Source organism: Betta splendens, chromosome 9, assembly GCF_900634795.4.
Source record: "Betta splendens chromosome 9, fBetSpl5.4, whole genome shotgun sequence".
Classification (NCBI taxonomy): Eukaryota; Metazoa; Chordata; class Actinopteri; order Anabantiformes; family Osphronemidae; genus Betta; species Betta splendens.
In genome coordinates, this window is record NC_040889.2 from 22711127 (window position 1) to 22732046 (window position 20920).

The 20920-nt window shown below is 49.5% G+C and overlaps 1 protein-coding gene across 3 annotated transcripts in view; it reads right to left on the minus strand.

Annotated features, from left to right (window-relative positions):
• Nucleotides 1-11072: 11072 nt before the first annotated feature.
• The window catches only part of ntrk2a (neurotrophic tyrosine kinase, receptor, type 2a), a 46971-nt gene continuing 37123 nt past the window's right edge, over nucleotides 11073-20920 (minus strand). For 2 of the 3 annotated variants that reach the window (XM_055511547.1, XM_029161119.3), the window contains 5 exons: nucleotides 18420-18592; nucleotides 18166-18321; nucleotides 17995-18085; nucleotides 13264-13422; nucleotides 11073-12046 (listed from right to left, as the gene is read on the minus strand). In XM_055511547.1, coding sequence (XP_055367522.1) covers nucleotides 11861-12046; nucleotides 13264-13422; nucleotides 17995-18085; nucleotides 18166-18321; nucleotides 18420-18592 — 765 coding nt within the window. In that variant the 3' untranslated portion in view covers nucleotides 11073-11860. The remainder of the gene's footprint in view (nucleotides 12047-13263; nucleotides 13423-17994; nucleotides 18086-18165; nucleotides 18322-18419; nucleotides 18593-20920) is intronic. The other variant, XM_029161120.3, reaches the window with a different exon arrangement.

The following is a 20920-nucleotide window of genomic DNA, read 5'->3' on the forward strand; positions in this document are numbered from 1 at the left end:
TGCTCTTTGTCCACCACCACAATGTCTGGTTGGTTCGCCATTACCATTCTGTCTGTCTGTATCTGGAAGTCCCACAGGATCTTGGCTCGCTCGTTCTCTACCACCTTGGGAGGTGTTTCCCACTTTGACCTTGGGGTTCCCAGTCCATACTCCGCGCAGATGTTCCTGTATACTATGCCAGCCACTTGGTTATGGCGTTCCATGTATGCTTTGCCTGCCAGCATCTTACACCCTGCAATTATGTGCTGGACCGTCTCTGGGGCCTCTTTGCACAGTCTACACCTTGGGTCTTGTCTGGTGTGGTAGATCTGGGCCTCTATGGCTCTGGTGCTCAGGGCCTGCTCCTGTGCAGCCAGGATGAGTGCCTCTGTGCTGTCCTTCAGCCCAGCCCTTTCAAGCCATTGGTAGGATTTGTTGAGATCAGCCTCTTCAGTTATGTTCCGGTGGTACATCCCGTGCAAGGGCTTGTCCTCCCATGATGGTCCCTCTTCCAGCATCTCATCCTCTGTTCTCCACTGCCTGAGACATTCACTCAGCACGTCATCTGTCGGGGCCTTATCCTTGATGTACTTATGGATCTTGGATGTTTCATCCTGGATAGTGGCTCTCACGCTCACTAGTCCTCGGCCTCCTTCCTTGCGGCTAGCGTACAGTCTCAGGGTGCTGGATTTGGGGTGGAACCCTCCGTGCATGGTGAGGGTATATATATATATATATCTCACAGACCTGATTATTGATTACTGATTATTTGCACAAGGAAAAAGAACTTAAATGTGTCAACAGAGGAGAACAGAGGGAAGAAAATTATGCTGAGTTGGTTAGAAAAAACAAGGGACAGCTCCAGTGTCAGCTCTCTGTCAAAGAGGGGAGGAAGGAACAGAGACGGCGGCGCTGACCGTCCTTTGTCAGCGTCCAGCCACGTCCCCGGACGGAGGAGACGCGGGGACGTCGATGGACGGACGCCAGCGAGGTCAGCGGCTGCAACCTCCAGCTTCACACGGAGGCTCAGTGGCTCTGCACGCGGGCGGTGCCGACGTGTAACAGAGCGCGAGCGGTGATGATGGAGTCGGAGACGAGCACAGACAGGCTGGCACACACGCTGTCTCCGGAGTGTAATTAATACAGCATGTAAGTTAAAGTATGTCTGCTGTGGACAGGAGGCGGTTAACCCTCTCCCACAATGCACTGCTCACATTTTTATGATGGCTGTCATCGAGAGAGAGAGAGAGAGAGAGAGAGAGAGAGAGAGAGAGAGAGAAAGAGAGAGAGAAATATATATATATATATATATATATATATATATATATAGATATATATATATGTTAGAAAAAATACATTTCTATGCCTCATCTTATTATAATACCTGTGTGTTTATCGTGTATTAAGAAAAGCTGGAGGACAAAGGAATCCTAAACACACAAAAGGAAGACTGCTGCCTTTCCAGATGTGACAGGTGACGGACAGGCTTGTTTCACGCCCGAGCGTCGCTGACCCGACCCGTCAATCAAAGCCGCTTCTCAAACTCAACACACATGACTAGTGTGTTTTTCACCTATGGGCTTACATGACATCATTTGTGCTAACGTTACACCGTCTCCCTCTCACCTGTCAGTCAAAGCTAAGCTAATCCTCCGCCCCAAGAAACAGAAAAACACGCGTGACCTGCTGCGTGACCCCGTGGGTTGACAGAGCCGCGTAATGGGAAGATTTAGGAGGCAATTTGAAGATTGAGGCGGGTCGTTAGTTCCTACAGTAGCTGTGTGACGGGCAGGAGGGTTGTTCCTGGCACAGGCGGCTTCAAAGCTCGTTGGAATGTTAAAAGCAAAGGCCTCACATCAGAGAGGGAACAATACAGTACAATACAAACAATACAAACCCACCGAACATGAACTATAACACGACAACCAGACAAAGACGAGCTGAGCTGGATCCCACTTTATCTATTTGGTTCAAAGTCAAGGTCTATTTACTGGATATGATCAGAACAACAATCAATGACTGATTATTGATTATGAGGAGACTCACTTTTTCTTTTTGTAAGTTTTAAAGCTGATTTTGGAATCTATTTGGCGATCGCCTGCACAAACTCCCCCTTTGTCTATATTCGTCTCCACCCACACGGAAAAGAACTGACCAAAATGGCAACGTGAAGGGTTTGAATGGCGCGTGTGCTTCGTGATGAGTCTCATACACGCGCCGAGCATCCGAGCACCTCCAGAAACACGGCTCCAGATGGAGGCAGCGCGAGGCGGCGGGCGAAATGTTTGTTTACCCCTTCGCACCTGCGGCTTAGTCACTCTAATTACACGCATTGACAGCGTTCCTTTCCTGCGTCTGTCGAAATGAAAGTTAAGGGTTTAATTAGTCCTTCATGACCCTCATTAGAGCCAGTCTACCTCGATAAGGTTCGATTCAGATGAGGGGGAACAATGAGCGCACGCAGGTGCACGCAGACGCAGGCGCAGGCGGAGCGGTCTGGCCATCGCAAGCACGCACACACACACACACACACACACACACACACACACACACACACACACACACACACACACACACACACACTCGCTGGGGGCCGAGGTCCCCCCAGGATTAATCAATTATTGAGCAGCCTGTCCCTCTAAGAAAGAGTGTTATTGATTGATTATCACTGGAGGTTTAATAATTTAGATGTTTTAATAGCAGAGACATGGAAACAGATGAGAAGATGAACAGTCAGGGACGAGGACGGAGCAGAGGAGGAGTGAAGAGGGAAGCGAAGACGTCATGGAGGAGTAAAACAAGTTGGCAAACAAACACTTTACAGAGGAGCTGCAGCGTTAGTGATATTCATGTGTTTGTGTTTGCGTATGCGTGTGCTTGTCGTCACCCAGGCCTCCGTTTACTGTCATTCCTTGTGTGGATTCACTGCCGGCCCCTGAATGGAGGGGCGTAAAAAAAGGTTACGGGAATTGTAAAAACCATAAGACACCGGGTCAGCTACCTTTATGCCTGCACTTTAAATCTGTGGCATTTTGTCCAGCGCGTTTCTGCTGGTTAAAAATGGATGAAGCCTCGGTAGAAGAGAGGCTCTTCAGCCACTCGTCTGAAAAATTCATGAAAATGAGTTTATGCCCCACTGTTCCGAGGAGGAAGAGGAGAAGAGACCCAGCGTTGCCAAGCGGTGCTACGCTGACCCAGTTAGACCCAGTTAGACCCAGTTAGACCCCAGCCCGAAACATCTAACATGTTGGACCTCACACACACACACACACACACACACACACACACACACACACACACACACACACACACACACACACACATGCCCTTCACCTGGTGAAGTTGAGTTGTCATGGAAACGTCCACCTCTAGCCACTAAGCTTAAGGTTCTAAACACCTTGTCAGATAATCTGTCCAGTACCGTGGTGTTGAAGAAGCAAAACATGGACCTACAGTATTTTAGCATTAGATGATACTTTTCATGCTCATATGAGTCTTTAGTCAGAGTCTTGGTGGTTTAGCCACAAAGCTGTGAGCCAAGTCAACTAACTACCCCGCTGAGGCCGAGGGTGTTAAAACCCTAAACACACCAGCACTTGGCGCCGCTCTGTTCTCCTCCCCTGACCACAACTCCCAGCTCTGCCAGCAGCACACACAGGCCTGGGGTTCATGGGGCAGGTACCTGTTTGGCCCTTAACACTCAGCGCTAACACAGGCAGACAGACAAACACACACACACACGCACGCACGCACGCACGCACGCACGCACGCACGCACGCACGCACGCACGCACGCACGCACACACACACACACACACACACACACACACTCCTCCCTTGCCAGTACAGGAGAGTTGCTGGTGTGATTGCACTATTGATTGCCCTGGATATGTTTTTTTTTCTTCCTTCTTAAAAGCATTTAGCAATCTGGCAATTAGTTAGAGCTTAATGTAGGATGTCAAAACAGTGCTATTGATCCAGCCGAGCAAGTAGGAATGATTGATCAGTCAACTCATTACGTTGCTGGCGCTGCCTCGTCATAAACACTCCAGATGAGAGTCCATCAAAAGTCCATCCCTCGTTTACTGCCCTGCTCCCTCGCTCCGTCGCTCGCTCGCTCGCTCTCTCGCTCGCTCCCTCGCTCCACACGGCGCTGCATGTGGCTGCCTGCGTCCCCATCTTCCATTGTCCTGCTTTATTGTTCCTCTCCTGGAGTTTGTTCCGTATTTAGTTGATTGCTTTTCAATTTAAAAACATATAAAAAGCTCCCACTGGCCTCTGTTGTCTGCACAGATGCATTTGTGACGGACGAATAAGGAAATTCTCTCCCTGCATTGTGTGTGTCCCTGTTTGCTCCCTCCATCTCGCCTCATGCTTCTTGTCACCACTGCTCGCCGCGCTCAGGTTGTCGTTAAAGTCTCAGGAAAGGGCAGATGAAGCAGATTTAGGCCAGTTTGTGTCCCTTGACTCAGTTTGCAGGAGCCCACGGCTCCACAGTCCTCTCGTGGTGCGTGCTATTGCTCTGTATTAACGGTGGCACAGGCTGCAACTTAATGAGCGCTGGCATTTATCACACGCCTCACAGCTTGAATTCTGATCACAGTTGTGTCTTTCCCACCTTTTATTATTCAGCGGTTTCCCACAGGATCGATGGGACAGAGGAGGTTTATCCCATGTTGTGTTGTTCAGGGTTTCACACCCCAATAAAGTTATTTTTGGCTCAGTGAACTTTGATTTCATCCCCCGGTCCATTCAGCCGAAGCCCCAGCGTGAACGCGGCACATTCAGCCATCTCCGTCTGTGTTTTATTTTTTTTGTCTCACGGCTTTTTCAAACGGGACGTCAACATTCTGTTGATTCCTGCCTCTCCTCCTTCCTTCGTCTGTCTTCCACCGCCAGCGCCGTGTCCTGCTCTCTCGCCGCCCGCTCACCTTCCTCCCCCGTCTCCCCCGTCTCCCCCTGTGCCCCAACAAGTGGCTTATATTTCCAATGATGATTTGGCCCATAAATCTTGATAAAGCCACTGGCTGCTCCATTTTGTTGGAACAGGAAACTGTTGCAGGAGCAGAAGGAGACTGAGGATGAGGAATGGGCCCCGTTCACGAGCTTGTCCTGTTTTTTCTCTCCTGTGTTCTCCATTTTGATGTTTTCCTCTGGGGGAAAAGCCTGCTTGTGTATTTTTCGAGGGCTTTTCTCACCGAAGGTCATTTGAGGGATCTGGAAAAATGTTTCGTATTTTACAGTATCTCTGTATTTGTTGCCGTCATATTCACGAGTCACAAACAGAAGTCGAACGCATGATTTGTGCCTTTGTTCCTCATTAGAAATAACATCAGCTACATACAGAAATAAAGAAAACCCTGACCTGATGTCAGAAGTCACTAATGCACATTTTTATAGACTCTCGCTCCTTTGGTGCCGATGATGTCACCACACAGGTGCATCACTGAGGGCTTCGCCACTAATGACCGTCTGTCGTCGCTTTAAACATATCTAATTACTCCATTTTGCCTGATCTCTGGCTGAATCACGTTTTTTGGTGTCTGTCTTCAATCGCAGCCTTTGTTTCTGCGCTAATCACAGATTCCCTCGGAGCCGGAGTGGCTCTGCCCCCGCTGCTTTTAGGTTCTCTAGGAGGAGGCTAATAGCATAGTATTAAGGCAGGCCGCAGCTGCCGGCGGCGTCAGGGGCTCGGATGCGCTCCGACCTGGCAACCCTCCCCTCCTGGACCGGAAGACGGCGACGGCGTCGGTCACGCGCGGGTCAGCTGACGGGCGACGTGCGCTCGTGTCGCTCCACTAATTTCAAAGGCTCTGTCAGGTTGGTTTTCAGAACACGAACGTGCGAATAAAGATGATTCAAACAGTAAAACGCGTCGTGTGTGGTAAACTTTTCCTTTATTAAAATCGTACGTAAAACACAGTGTTTGGTGCGGATGCGAACGCGGTCCGACAGTTTTCTCGCGCCGTGGGTCGAGCTGAAAATATTCCCGTTTCTAAATGTTTCTCATCCGCAGATGATGTCTCATCACATCACGTCAGCTGTGGAGCGTTCGCTGGTGGCTGTTTTGAACCGATGGACCTGCACCAGCTGTCAGGCTCATCTGTGACTCGCGGTTGTGTTGAGTCTGTGCGTGTTTCCCTTCAATGATCATTCTGACACGTTTGTTGTTTCAGCCGGATCTCGCCTCGTGCTTGTTTTTTGGGCCCTTTTCCTTCTGTCCCCTTTAGCTCCCGGTTCCCTGCCTGTTCATACACTCACATCTCACCTGTCTCCTCTGTAATCAGTTCCACGCTCACATCTCCATCGTCTGCTCCAGTCACAATGGCGCAGCCGCTTTCTCCGCGTTTCCCATGTTTTTGTCTTGTTTATGGAGCATTCAGGCTCAAACCCGAGTCTTTACAAGCTGCCAAAACAGCGAGAAAAAATAATCCACAAAGCAGATTAGTGTTAAATTAACGTAATCAGTTTTAAAGTAATTAAAAGGCAAATTACTTATATTCTGCCTTCATCCTCTGGTCTCGCCTACAGTTTGTTCTTCAGACCAGACTTAATGAGGTTAATCGTGTATTAATTGAGATGACGGGTGGTGTATTTGTGCCGCTTTGAGGCACGAGGAAGGGAAGATGCTGTGATACAGATGTTAAGATGGATTTAAGACGCAGGATGTTTTGGTTTCTGCAGCTGCACCGTGAAGATGCCACTCAGTCTTAGAGCGCTAGCTGCTCCTCTGGACTCGACTCACCGAGAGTAGATCAGCTTTTACAGCCCACCTCATCTTTACAACCGTGTGTGTGTGTGTGTGTGTGTGTGTGTGTGTTGATTAAAAGCGTTATTTATGAGGATGAAGTGCTGAGTCCAGGAATTCCCCACTGTACAGCACTGACACACACACACACACACGGTACAGTGTGCTGAGACTAGGTGTTTTCCCTTCCTTCCCATCCTCCCTCTTACACACTGACCCATTTGGACCTATAGGTGAATTTTGTGCTGCCTCATGCATTTCTTATTTCCTTTCCAACCTCGTTTTTATTAAAAGATAAACTGTGGACAGAGCTCTGTGTAAGAACATATTAATTCAGCTGTTGCTTAATTGCGCCAGGGATTTAGACATGCGCTCCTGTCCAATTTGCTTGAACAATTCCCTGCCAAAGCCCTCGGCCTGCTACTAATCTGCAAACAGAGTCAGTTTTTTCTCTTAAAAGACGCTGGATTTGTAGTGGGATTAATAAAAGAGCCAAGACACACGGCATCACTCAAACACTCCAGCAGATTCCGTTTAGCACATTGTTCTGACCAGCATGTCTGGATGCTTATGCTGGAAGCCTCTATCTGTTTGCCGTCACACACACAAACACATACAAACACACACAGACACACACACACGCAAATTTTATGTGACATAACACTCTTTATTAATTACATTGTATCACGACAGACTGGTCCATTTCAGAGGAGAAATAATATCATCATCATCATCATCATCATCATGATTATCATCATCAGCATCATTACTATCATGACCCACTATGATCATTTGTACCACTCAAAAATATGACTGTACAAGTTCCCTCTGGTGTGTTTGGCCGAGTGTTCACCAGCGGCAGATGGCTGCAAGCGTCTTTTCAGGTTTCATTAACCTTGTGTGCTTGATACAGGTGTTTCTTACATTCTGTAGATCAGTTTTAGGCAGACTAGTCAAGATTTACACAGAAGCCTCACGATCTTTGTTCTTCGCTTCGCTTGTAAAAATCCACGCGACCTCCTCCGGTTTACAACGCTCTCATCACAGTAGAGAATCCAAAGAAACACGAAGAGGAATAACAGTTTCTTTTTTGTAGACAAGCAGTTTTAGTGGCATTACATTCGTCAGGACGTTGGGCCTCCACAAGCATCCAAGCACAAAGGTAATCTAGAATATGACCTTTATGGTATTTCAGCTCTATTAGCCTACGGGTGTAGGAGAGAGAGAATTAAATGTGATATGGATCATAACACTCCCTTAGTAGCGATGTGTATCTGTACTGTGTGAGGAATATGCTTCAGTCCAGTGAGTCAAGGCGAAGTTCAGACTCAGCACAATGTGGGAGTTAAACTGAGGCGAAGGAGAAAATCAGTGAATATTGCTGATGTACAAAATAAAACAGGCTTCCGTAAATTGTGTAGCGAAGAAGGCTGCATTCTGAGTCGTATGAATAAAGAAAACAAGCACTTCCATACATCTTAGCTGCCATAACCTCAATAATTCATCACAAATCGGCGAACAGTGACAGCAAGTCGAATTGTTGACTCGCGTTGGATTTGAAATAGTGTCTAGTTAAAGTCGGAGCCCGGCCTGGGATGTCTGTCATCAGTCAGCCACACACACACACACACACACACACACACACACACACACACACACACACACACACACACACACACACACACACACACACACACACACACACACACACACACACACACAGCAAACGCTTGCGTCTTCCCCAAACGTAGTCACTTTGTACATGTGTTTATTTTTGTTCATTCCTCTCGCTGTGATTTAATTTCTCTGTACATTAAAAAAAGCAGTTCAAAGAAAGTAACACTTCTAGAGACCAAACACATACAGTATAGGCAGCATAGAAGAGGGGAGTTGTCAGAATCGTCTATGTTACAGTAGGTCACTTGAATAAGAGAGAGAGAAAAGAGAGAAGTCTGTGATTGTCGGTCCCTCCTGTTTTCAGCTTGTTTGACCAGTGTATTCCAGGGTTGTGTTGCTGCAGCACTTTGCTGACAGTCTTCAGCATAACAAACCTCTTCCTACGCCTGTCAGGACGTCACCGCTGCCTACAGTAACTGGACGCGCTTCATTAGGCCGTTTGTCTCTGTTAACAGGGAAACGCAGCAGGTGGGCACGGGCCGAAGCTCCGCCTCCCGCCTCTCCGCGCTCGCTCGCCCGCTCGCTCGCGTCTCACAGTGTTCCCCAGCTGACCCGCGGGCCCTCGCACACCCTGCCCTCCGTTATTGCACTTCATCGCGTGGAGACGCGTTTGAAATATTAAACAACGCCAATTAGTGCGCGCTCCACGCCACAGTGCAGCCGAGACGGATGCGTCGACGTTGCCCTCGCGCCGACTGATGCTCGGACAGGTGGCGAGAATCAGTGAGGCCTCTGCAGGCGCGGACGCTGCCTGCTGCAGAGCACGGTACGCGAGGACAGGCTGCGTCGCCGCTGAGAGGGAGCCGGACATAAACACACACACACACACACACACTCAAAGAGCAGAGTGCACGTTTGCAAAAACAGTGTTCAAATTCAGTTGGCTGCTGCAAAAGGCAACTTCAAATATAGAAAGAAATGTACAAAAAATTGTCCTTAGTTTATAAATAATAATGCTATAAATCAATAAAATCAACAGTTCAAGTTCACAAACATCGATACCATCAAGCGCTGTTGCCAATAAACATCTCATAATTCCAGACAGATGTTTCACATGGCTGTAAGTGAAGCTGCAGTGACTTTGACGTCTTAATACTGTAAAGAGTAAAATATGCCTCGGCAAAACGCAAAACATTGAATGGATCTGGCTGCATGCACGCGCGCTGCTGTATATACAGTGTGTCTGTCAGCGTCGGGGCCGATACGCGAGCTGTCCTGTAAGTGACTGAAGTGGTTTCCAATAACGGGCATGTGTGGTGAATTATTGAGTTAATTTCAGTGTAAGCTGTTTGTGAGCTGCCAGTAAAATGCATATGTGTGTGTGTGTGTGTGTGCGTGCGTGTGTGTGTGCGCGCGTGTGTGTGTGTGCGTGCGTGCGTGTGCGTGCGTGCATGTGTGTTTGTGTGTGTGTGTGTGTGTGTGTGTGTGTGTGTGTGCGTGTGTGTTTGTGTGTGTGTGTGTGTGTGTGTGTGTGTGTGTGTGTGTGTGTGTGTGGTTGAGGGCAGCCACAGGAACGTGATCGGGCTGTGAAGTTGAAGTTGTGGCTCACGGAGCAGCTGCAGGCCACAGTGGTGACGTCGTAGTTGTTTCTTACTCGCTGCTCTGGGACTTTTACACCTCCTGTTCTCCCCTGCTCACTGTTTTCTCCTGCCATCGCCTCCTCCTCTCTACCCTGTCGCTTCTGCTGGAACTCCGTCCCATCCTCTACGTTTTATTCCAATACGCTCTAATACGTCTGCTCCTCTTTCTGCTCCTCTGCTCTTCTTTCTCCTTTTCTGCTCCTCCTCCTCTGCTCTTCTTTCTCCTTCTCTGCTCTTCCTCCTCTGCTCTTCTTTCTCCTTCTCTGCTCCTCCTCCTCTGCTCTTCTTTCTCCTTCTCTGCTCCTCCTCCTCTGCTCCTCTTTCTCCTCCTCTGCTCCTCCTCCTTCACTCCCATCCGTCTCTCCGTCCCTTCCTTCTCGGCCATAAAACAATAAGTCTTGAATGTCTGTGAGGAGACTGTGCTAATGGAGCCCATTAGGCTGTAATGAAATATACATTACACCATTACAGAGTACAGGCCCCGGCTAAAGCACTGCACCGCTCAAATAATAAAACATGCACAATTCAATTTCCTTCTCGGCCCGTTTTTGAGTGTCTTTGTGTGCGCGTGTGTGAAGATGAAGGGATGACGGGATGAAGAATACGGCCCGTGTGTGCATCCCCTCCAGCACAGATGTGGTTTTCAAGGATGTCTGAGTGCTGAAAGCTCTGATGATTTAATATGGGTTGACCAGATGAACCACACCTTCTACAGCGCCGCCGCACACACATGCGACCGCTCAAAACCCAGCCTCTTTTAGCAACTTGTACCCCCCCCCCCAACACCAAACCCCCCCGGACCGTCGGACAGCTGCAGACAAATGAATCAATTGACCTCTGACATGAACACTTGACATCACATCTGTTACTGCGAGGGGGCGAAATTTTAAAAAAAAAAGTCCCGCATGGCGGCGCAGCACAGGCCTGAGCAGCGGGCGTGCAAGAGTGCAGTGTGCATGTCCATGAACTCATTTTGCATTTGAAGATATCGTAGCCCAAAGCAAAGTAGATTGTATTTCTAGTCTTCACCTCAACTTGCCTCAATTAGCATTCTGTCGTTGGGCTTGTTTCGTGTTGTTGTTTTGTAATTGCCCGACCGGAAATCCTCTCGCCGCGTCAACTCCTGCATCGGGCGAGTTGCTCCAACTTGTTCCGCGTCAATCTTGGTTAATCATCGCTCAGACGCCATCTTGGATGAATACTGGCATTAATGTTTGTGTGTCCTTCTTAGAAACAGACAGACAGAAAGACAAAGGGGACAGACAGCGAGGGGCGAAACACTTCTTGTTTGTGGCTCGACGTCTCGCTGAGCCGTTTCTGTGGAGACGTCTCATCATTGTTCAGTCTCATATTTACAGGAGAAGGACCGAAGCTGCTGGGAAAAAAAAAACTCGTCCCCCGAAGCCGCACCGCCTCGAAATTTTACAAGTGTCCTGTTGTCCTACAAGCAGCGAAGGGATGAGTCACTAAATTAAAGTCCTGTTAATCAGGTTTCATCAATTCAGCCCCAGTCAGTTTAAAGCATTTGAGAAGACGTGAGAAGCTGTTTTTCTCCAGAAGCTAAATTACTGTCTCCTCGGGAAGGAAGGAGGGAAGGAGTCGAGATGCACAATAGAGAGGAAATTGGCAGAGGGGAGAGAAATGAATGGGGATGAACTGAGCGGCTTTTTTGTGATTGCCTTTAAGAGTTTTATAACAACTTCACATCCTGTACAGCAGCACCTTGCACATACACGCTTGCAGGAGCTTTGCACGCGTTAAGAGGTTGCCATGCCAACCCTAACATACACACACACACACACACACGCACACACACGGACCACCCTCACCTAAACACACACACACTCAGCCATGGACTCTCCTCCCTCCTCCTGCGTTCAGCCCAGTATATCCAGGTATACTGGTGAGGCCTTGGCCAGGTTGAGGAGGAGACCGTGGATCTCTTTGATGTTGAGTCTCATGTGCGGCTCCCGCTGCCAGCAGCCCAGCATCAGGTCGTACACTTCCTTAGGGCAGGTCCTGGGGCGCTGCAGCACCCTGCCCTGGGTTATACACTCTATCACCTGCAGGGCGACAGAGACAGACATTCATCAGACGTATCTGCTTCTGTCGGTTCAAACTGCAGCGGAGATGACTGGGCACTAACCTGAAGCACCTTCTCTGTGATAGCGTCAATATCTGCCTAAAAGCCAAACTAGACCTTTCATCGCTGCTTTAAAAGGCTTTGTGCGGAAACACAGGCTGCGCTCTTCAAATAAATGGGCTTTAGGACGAGGATTTGCAGATGAAGGAGAATCCTAACTGCTGTGTGCAGAGCAAAGCTGTCCACAGTCCAAGGCGTGTGCGGTGCCATTCTCTGCCACTGGCTCAGAAAGAGGCTATAACGTTATTAGCCTACAGTAATTAGGCCCTTTAAGCATTTCCTCTTCAAGGTACATGTGACGTTATTGTCAAGCCCTCACATCTGCAACAGCTGCAATGCCTGAAATTGATCGTTCAGCACCTGTAAATGAGTAGCGACCACCTATAAGCATGTTATCATTATGCATATCAAGCAGGCACCAGCTCTGTGATGGTCATCGGGTACATTATTAAAGTCTCACATCCTGTGTGTAAAAGAATATCTGTGCATCAGACGCGGCTAAAAGGGCGACTGGGCCGCAAATCGACAGAGATTTAATAAACCCGAACATGAAAAGACGACACGAGGACGAGGGCAAAGGTTAATTTTGGCTGGAGCTGCAGCAAGACATGGTTAGAAGGCTGTAACCAGAGCTGAGGTCACAACGTGGCTCATGTGGGGGTGAAGAGGTGAAGGAGGAAACAGCGTGGCGTGTTTCACACAAACGGGGCAGTAAAAGGAAACAACATCCCGCTGTTTACTGAGCCGCGTGCTCGCTTCCCTTTTAATTCCTAGTGTAGAAGTCAAATGTTTATCATCTGTTTTCTCCTAATCTCCCAAAACAAGGAGCTGTATTATGTAACGGCTGTTACACTCAATGAAACTATTCTATTCACACCGTGTTGAGACGATTGTTTCCCATTTCCTGAGTGTTAGATAACATCTGGATCTCCCGCTTTTGTTCCTGGTGGAAATCCCTCGCCACTGCCTGACTCACTGTACGCTGGTTGTAAAGAAAGGCGCCCCAGTCCTAATTAGAGATTTATGGGACATATATGAGGCATTTTGTGAAGAGGGACGTCCAACATCCTGTTGGCTCCCGAGCCTGATGTCCGTCCACATATTATTTAAATGAGATGGCCGCGCTGCGTTCCATACCTCGTTATTGGAGAGCTGGTACCACGGCTGTTTGCCGTAGGTGAAGATCTCCCACAGGACCACTCCCAGACTCCAAACGTCACTCTCCGTGGTGAACTTTCTGTACATGATGCTCTCGGGGGGCATCCAGCGGATTGGCAGCATGGTGTGACCTCCGACCTTTACACAGGCAGGAGAGAGGAAAGAGAGAGAGGGAAGATGGCGTCAGTACGACCAGTGAGAAGGAGACGCGGATGAATATTGTGAGACCTGTAATGACCTTCAGCCTCCTCCGGATTGGGATGCGTGGTCACGTAGCTTTTCACATCTCTCAAAAGGTTCACTCAAGAACTTTAATTTATTTTAAAAGTAGCCCGGCGAACATTTGGCTCCTCCAAAGTGCTGTCTGGGGCATTTAGCAGAACGAGGCTTGATGGGATGGCACAGTAGACCGCATCAAGCCCAAACCAAGAGGGTATAAAACACTGAGCTCACAATGCACTATGCAATTACACACGCACCACAATTAGAGTATAATGCATGAAAAATAGTGTGTGATCAGCCAGAGAAGATGCTGGGTCACGCGAATGAATGTTGGAAAATATATCAGCCACTTCATAGGAGTCAGCGAAATATTTGAAATGATTGAATGTGGTCATTTTGGAAAATCCAGTGTTAAAATTATCAGATTTGGGAGTTTAATGATTTAGAACATTTTTAAATCAGCCAACTTACACCCAAATAATGAGTTTGAGTAATTCTGAGAATCAGCTGATCCCATTCAAGACTGGGCCCGGGAACCACGTGGTCACGCTCTTGTCTGATTGTTTGAACCCGCTGAGTCCATCCCACAGGAAACACCGTAAACGTCCACAGTAAAGCAGCTGTAATAAAGTTGTGTTGTCAGGACTGCGTGGACCGGTGCCGACTGACCCACTGCGTATTGATGTTGTTCCCGCTCCACTTCCTCCCTGCACGTGAATCTCCCGGCCGCTCTGCGCTCCGTCGCTCCTCGATCCATTTTCTGCGGTTTACGCCTGTTATTTACGGCGCGGCGCCCACACGCGGCCTGTTTCTGCGTTAGTCGGTGGGTTATTTAATGGCGCAATAAAACGCGCACGGTCACGCGCCGAGCGCAGATAGCCGTCGGGTTCGCCGGGACGGAAACGTGTCGGAAACGTCTCCTCACATCTGCCTCTTCGTCGCGCGCTCCTCGCTTCTCTCCCTCCAACGCCACGTTTGTCAGCGTCTGCCAGTCATCGGCATTTCCCGGCAAATTAAAACGTGCGTCACCGCCAGAGTGAAGTAAAACATGGCCACACAAAAGCAATAACAATAAGAAACGATTCTATTCTATTCTATCGTGGCTTCTACTGACAGTGTTTATTCACTGATGTGTCTGCTCACATCCATTAGTCTTTTTGTTTTATTCATCATGGCTGATCATTTCCCCTGATGGCCTGAAATATTAATACTGGTCTCTGGCTGTTTTTATATCTTATGTTTGTTAAGTGTGTGTGTGTGTGTGTGTGTGTGTGTGTGTGTGTGTGTGTGTGTGTGTGTGTGTGTGTGTGTGTGTGTGTGTGTGTGTTTTGAGAGCGTGGAAAAACAAAGGGGGCGGTTTCTCTTCAGTGAAGCTGTAACGAGGCTGCGCTGAGCGAGAAAGCGGAGGAAGGAGCAGGGAGGGATTGCCTCAGATCAAATCTTTTTTTTATTGGGGGGAAAGAACCGAACCGGCATCAAATATCCAGAAACTCTGGCTTTTGGTGGAGCGAACACTCCCTGTCATGGGTCCGCTCTTTGTTTTCTCCTGGCTGTCAGCGGCTTCATCACCGGCCCGTCTCCCTCTCTCCCCCCTTATCTCCCCTTCCATCTCGCCGGCACGTTCTCACCTTCCCTCCCGTCTCCCAGCCTGTCTCCCTCCCTCCCTCCCTCCGTCTTATAAATATGCAGCATTCGGCTGGACCGCTGTTCCAGGAAGGCCTCCAAACTAGAGCAGAGGAGGGTCGCGGGCTCCCTGTAGTGACTTCCTGGAGGCCGCGGTATCCATGGCGAACAGACCCCTCCGAAGGAAAGCATTATGGGATGTGATGTGGGAGGGGCTAATGTAACCCCTACTCTTCATTACACAGGAACCTTAATTGCCCTGTGTGTTGCTATGGAAACTAAAACTCTTTCCAAGAATGCTGGTGTGTGTGTGTGTGTGTGTGTGTGTGTGTGTGTGTGTGTGTGTGTGTGTGTGTGTGTGTGTGTGTGTGTGTGTGTGATTGTTAACAACTGAGCAACACAAACACACACTTTCTGCTACTGGCGTGTTTGATTCGCGTCTAGTGTTGAGAGAGCATCGTTTGCTGTTCTCTGCTTTAAAAGTATCGCTCCGCTGTTATTTCCCCAGCTGCTCCATTAAACCGCGGGTTTTCTGCGTTGATCCGGACCCAGAGATGGGCTGTAAAAGGAAGCGACTAGAAAACAACGAACATACCGTAACATCACGCCGGCAAAATGACTCTGCCGAGATTCAGCTCTGCTTTGTTGTTGTCTTTGTCTGCGTCAGCGGCTTAAAGTTTAATTTCCATCCGTCCTACACTTCTGGGCATGAAATCAGTTCGGGGAGATAGGCAATAAATACACGCTGACCGTGGTTAATGCCAAGTGCAGCCCCTCCCCCACCCCCCCCACCCCCACGGACCTGGGCTCCGGTGTGTGCGTGTGTGAACAGCCAGGTTCATTGTGTAACAGGGGATTCGATGACGTCACCGCAGCCTCCTCAGTCCGACGCCCCTGTTTCTATTTTCCTACACACTCATACGCACGGGGGGCGGAGGTGGGGGCAGGGGGGGAGGGGGGGTGCTCCAGTTCCTCTATGACTCATCCTTGCTCCTGTCTGACGCAAAAGCATGACTGGATGTCGAGGCGCTCCGCCTCCCTCTGGCTCCTGGATGCTGAGGCATGGGTGGATGCATCGGCCTCCCACCGCACCTGCTGCCGCCTGTCTGCGTCTGTTACCGTCCTGTGCTCCTCTCTCTCTGATGCCTTGCTCGGTGGCTCCTGCCTTTGCAGCCTCCTTCTCGCTGCTTTATGGCTCCGTTTCTGCCACATCTTCTTTTTGTGCATCTACTTTGGCCCTGGCTTTCACCCGCTCTGGTCTCCCACCCTTCTCCCTCCATCCTGTCTCTTATCCATGTCTTTCTCTCGTTTCACCTCCCACACTTCCAGCCCCACCCCCCCACCCCCCTTTACTGCCTCAGCATACTAAACACAAGTTCTCTGATTACTTTTCTTCCTGAGAAACGTTGGATACAACTCAGAGGCTCGCCGCTGCTGCCTTTGCCCGTTGCCATGACGACAGCCTCAGCGCTCAGTTTTACTGAGGAGGGGTGAAAAAGAAAGGAGGATGAGGAGGAGGAGGTGGAGGAGGGAGGCTGCTGTGTGTCGTCATCGGTGATACAAAAGAAAGCTACTGCTTCAAACCAATGAATGCATAATGCAGACTAATTGTGCCTGGGGACTTTCTCTTCGTACCTTTCCTGTGGCCACATAGAGCGAAACACTGAAAACCCAACGTGTCAGTCAGTGACGCACACACTCATCGGTAACTGTCATCTTTCTGAACGTCCTGCAGATTTTGCTTCACTGCTCAGCTGCTTTGTTCCCTCTCCCTCCCTCCTCCCCGAGTGTCTCTGTCACTCATGTCAGCGTGTCACAGTGGACGGGAGAAGAGGCCAGAGAAAATGGACAGTCAATATCAGTCAGTCAGTGCAATTTATTAGATTTCTGCCTCTTGGAAAGATGACAGATTGCTGTCGAGCAGAGAAAAAACACAATGTCGGCTTTGTCTCGTGCGCCTGTATTTTGATATTCTCAGTACTGAACGTCTCTCTATCTCGCTGTCTCTGCGCACACACACACACACACACACACACACACACACACACACACACACACACACACACACACACACACACACACACACACACACACACACACACACACACACACACACCTTCTTTAAAAACAGCTTCATTTCCTCTCCTGTCCCGTTTATCTTTCTACCTCGTATTAAATCCAAGTCGCGACGTCTAAATGAAAATGCTGCGGTTTGTTGTTTGACTGAAACGCTGGTTGGGTGAGTGCTGGCGTTCCCCGTGGTCTCCTGCCACAGACGCCGCGTCAGTCCAATGATTCGCGTCCGACTGACTCAGAACAGAGGCGCTGAAGCCTCCTCCAGCTGTTACTGTTACCTTTTCACCTCATCAGCCTCTGGGCAGCTGGAGTTTCTGTGGTCGGGTTCTAGACAATAGATCCTATAGACCTCTGACCACTTCCAGCCAGGAAGGATTTGACTATGACATATTTGTCACTTTCAAAAAAACACATATAAAGACTGTTACTGTTTTTTATGACTGTAGTAAATTCAAGATGCATTTTTCACTGTCACAACTGGCAAACAATACAAAGCAGCGCTCTCAGAATCCACTCTTCCTTTGATGTAATTATGCTGACTCGCCGTTTGTTCGGAGCGAGCAGCCTCCGGTTCGTCGACAGTGTTCGCCAGCCTCGCTGAACGTACAGTGTTCCCCCGCATCGCAGCCGTTCGCACACAGCTGCACCGCGCGGGCCCGCTTGGCGTGCAGGGCCCGTCTCGCGACCCGCTGTAGCGCTCATGCCCATGCAGGAGGGGAGTGGAGCGGCGCCCATGCAGCAGGGAGGAGGGAGGCTGAGAGAAGGGCCAGAAAAGATATTGACACATACACCTACCCTGTAGTAGTCCGTGCTGTAGACGTCCCTGGACATGCCGAAGTCTCCGATCTTCACCAGCAGGTTCTCACCCACCAGGCAGTTTCTGTTACACAACAAGCACGCGTTAATGGCGTGGCTAAAAGAATCGTGGATGTGTTCGTATGATGCGTTCAGGGGCCAAACCTGGTGGCAAGGTCACGGTGCACAAAGTGCTGTGAGGCCAGGTAGACCATGCCAGACGCTATCTGCTGGGCGATGTGCAGCATCTGGGACTGGGTCAGCTCCACGGGCCTGGTGGTCTGGCCCTCGGCCATCAGAACCGCATCCGGACCGTGAGCCCTGTGTGGGGAGAGGTGGGAAGTTGTGACGCGGCTGTGAGACGGTCCCTACAGCTGCGGGTCTCGGCTCGGCCGCGACGATGAGGAGCGGTGACGTGCCTGAGGAACTTGTTGAGGTCGCCGTGCTTCATGTACTCAAAGACCATGATGAGCGGGTCGCTCTCCACGCAGACCCCGTAGAAAGTGACGATGTGCTCGTGCTGCAGGTTGGTCAGCAGCTCGGCCTCGCGGTGGAAGTCCTTCCTGGCGTTCTCGCTCGCCTCCTTCAGCGTCTGTGCACAGAAGTGACATTTCAATGAAGTGACACGTAATAAGAACACGTACACTAATGCCAATTAGTCACTTTCACAGTGCACACAGGCTTCTCTATGTATTTGGCTGATGTCCACTATGAAAAGAACAGTCCTGCCTTGTAACTGTATGTCACAGCAACGCGATGCGAAGAAGCTGCCGGTGGATAATCATGTTAAAACATTTCAGTGTTCACATTCATTCCATTCCCTGTCTCCATTTCCAACTAATCTTTGTCTCTCCTCCTTGATTCAGGAAATATGTCAGGGAGGTTGTGTAACACAAGCATCTGTGACAGACCAGGAAAAAGAGCCCGTAGGAACGACAGAGGTGCAGGAAATGAAGGTGATACGGGCTCCGTATTCATTTCACATCTCAAGAACAAAAATATAAAACATTTCTCTGGCCCGTGAATAATTGATGGCCTTCCTACAGTATATGACATAGGATATACATTTGCTTTCCAGCCCGCGTGCGTATGAACAACGCCGTCCCAAGCTCGCGTTACAGGCGGCCGCCTCGAGGTCACCGGGACGTCGCGAAGGCATCTCGGCAAGGAGGAAACGGCCTGTGACCTCTGAGCGAGAGTGCTGACATGCCAGAAAGTGAGCTCTGCTGCCCTGTAACCCCACTCACCCAATTCTTCACCACCCGGCTGTGCATTAAGAAACATGGACATTATGGAGCGTAATGCGATGCAGCTCGATGACGGCGATAAGAGGGGGATTATTACGGTGCGAAACGCTGCAATCTCCGCTTGAAATGCAATAGGGGACATGTATGGGAAGCCTGGCCGAGCTTCCTCTGATGAGCTGTCCCACGCTAAGACTGATAGCATCATCCACAGTATGCGAGGTATTTGGTAGTGTGTTAGTGGATGTATATCTATTAATGCTTCGTAAACATGTTTTGGTCATTTACAATAAATACATACCAAATTTTCACCAACCACAGGAATAGTGGCCCATTCCTGACTCTGTGCCCTTGGGCAAGACACTGAACCCCAAAGGTGAGTCAGGTTAAGCTGCACAACCACTCTGACAGTAGTATTTACAGTATTAGTGTTTATGAGGCAGAAAGGTGCTACAGTACATGAAATAGCAGGTCGTTCACCATTTACAATTAGCCAATTAGCCAATTAGCCAATTAGCCATGCGCTGGATTGAAGTTTACCACTGGCAGCAGTCAACAGCCTCCAGCTGCGGCGCCGTCACGTCCACGTGTGCAGGGGTTGACGGACGACGCGCGGAGGCGTGATGTTTGCATGCGGACACGCGTGTAATTGGCGGCGGAGCAGTAAATCCTGCGTTCGCGCGGCGGCCGGGTGATTGATAGGCAGCTCAACAAGCAGCACCATTAAGCTCTATTAGCGAGCGCGGGTTATTGTAACGCGGTGTCCGGAGGGCAGCGTGTTTTTGTGATGTAGCACGAATGACAGATTGCAGCGTAAGTACAGGAGACGGACGTTTAAAAAACACTCAACTCCTTCTTTTTGTCTCTTTATGCTGAATTTCCAGGAAGTGAGCAATTCCATATTCAAAGCACCAGGTATTTAAGGCCGTGACATCCAGAGTTTCTTGGTTTTTGTTTCCATGACTGTGCTCCGCATTCGTGTGGAGTTTTTGTGAAATATATTTCTGTGACAGCCTTTATTTGCAAATCAGCTTCCACCGGCCGTCATCACACTCTCTGTTGATGCAGCAACAACGGGCGAGCGACGGCAGCTGGAGAGAAAGGGGTGAGTCACGGCAGCTGACGATGAGATGAGGAGGAAAAGAGCAGAAGGAGCGTTGGGCGCTGTACTGTAAGCAGGTTGTACATTAGCTAATTGGAAACAAATCGAATGAATTGTGAGGGTCCGATCGATGACTCTAACGACGGAACGATGCATCTACGTCGCGTCTAAGAACAAACTATCGCGCGGCATCTTGCTCCACGACCAAAGGGGGATTTTCAGGTGCATATTTTGCAGACGGCTCCGACTGAGCTGAAACTAAGCTGGCAGCGAACGTTGGCAGTCCCGGCGTGCGGTTTAGAGCTAAGCTGAGAAGAAATGGCGAGAGAGGGGAAAGGAACAGAAGGTGGAGGATTTCAGGCAATGAGGGGGGGGGGGGGAGACAGAGGGCTGCAGGTGGGAGAGGTAGACGTGGAAGACAGAGGAGATGCACGGTGAAGTGTGTGTGTGTGTGTGTGTGTGTGTGTGTGTGTGTGTGTGTGTGTGTGTGTGTGTGTGTGTGTGTGTGTGTGTGGTGGTGGTGGGGGGGGGGGTCTCTAACGGTTCATGTATTGTTAATGAGGAAGTTCTTCAC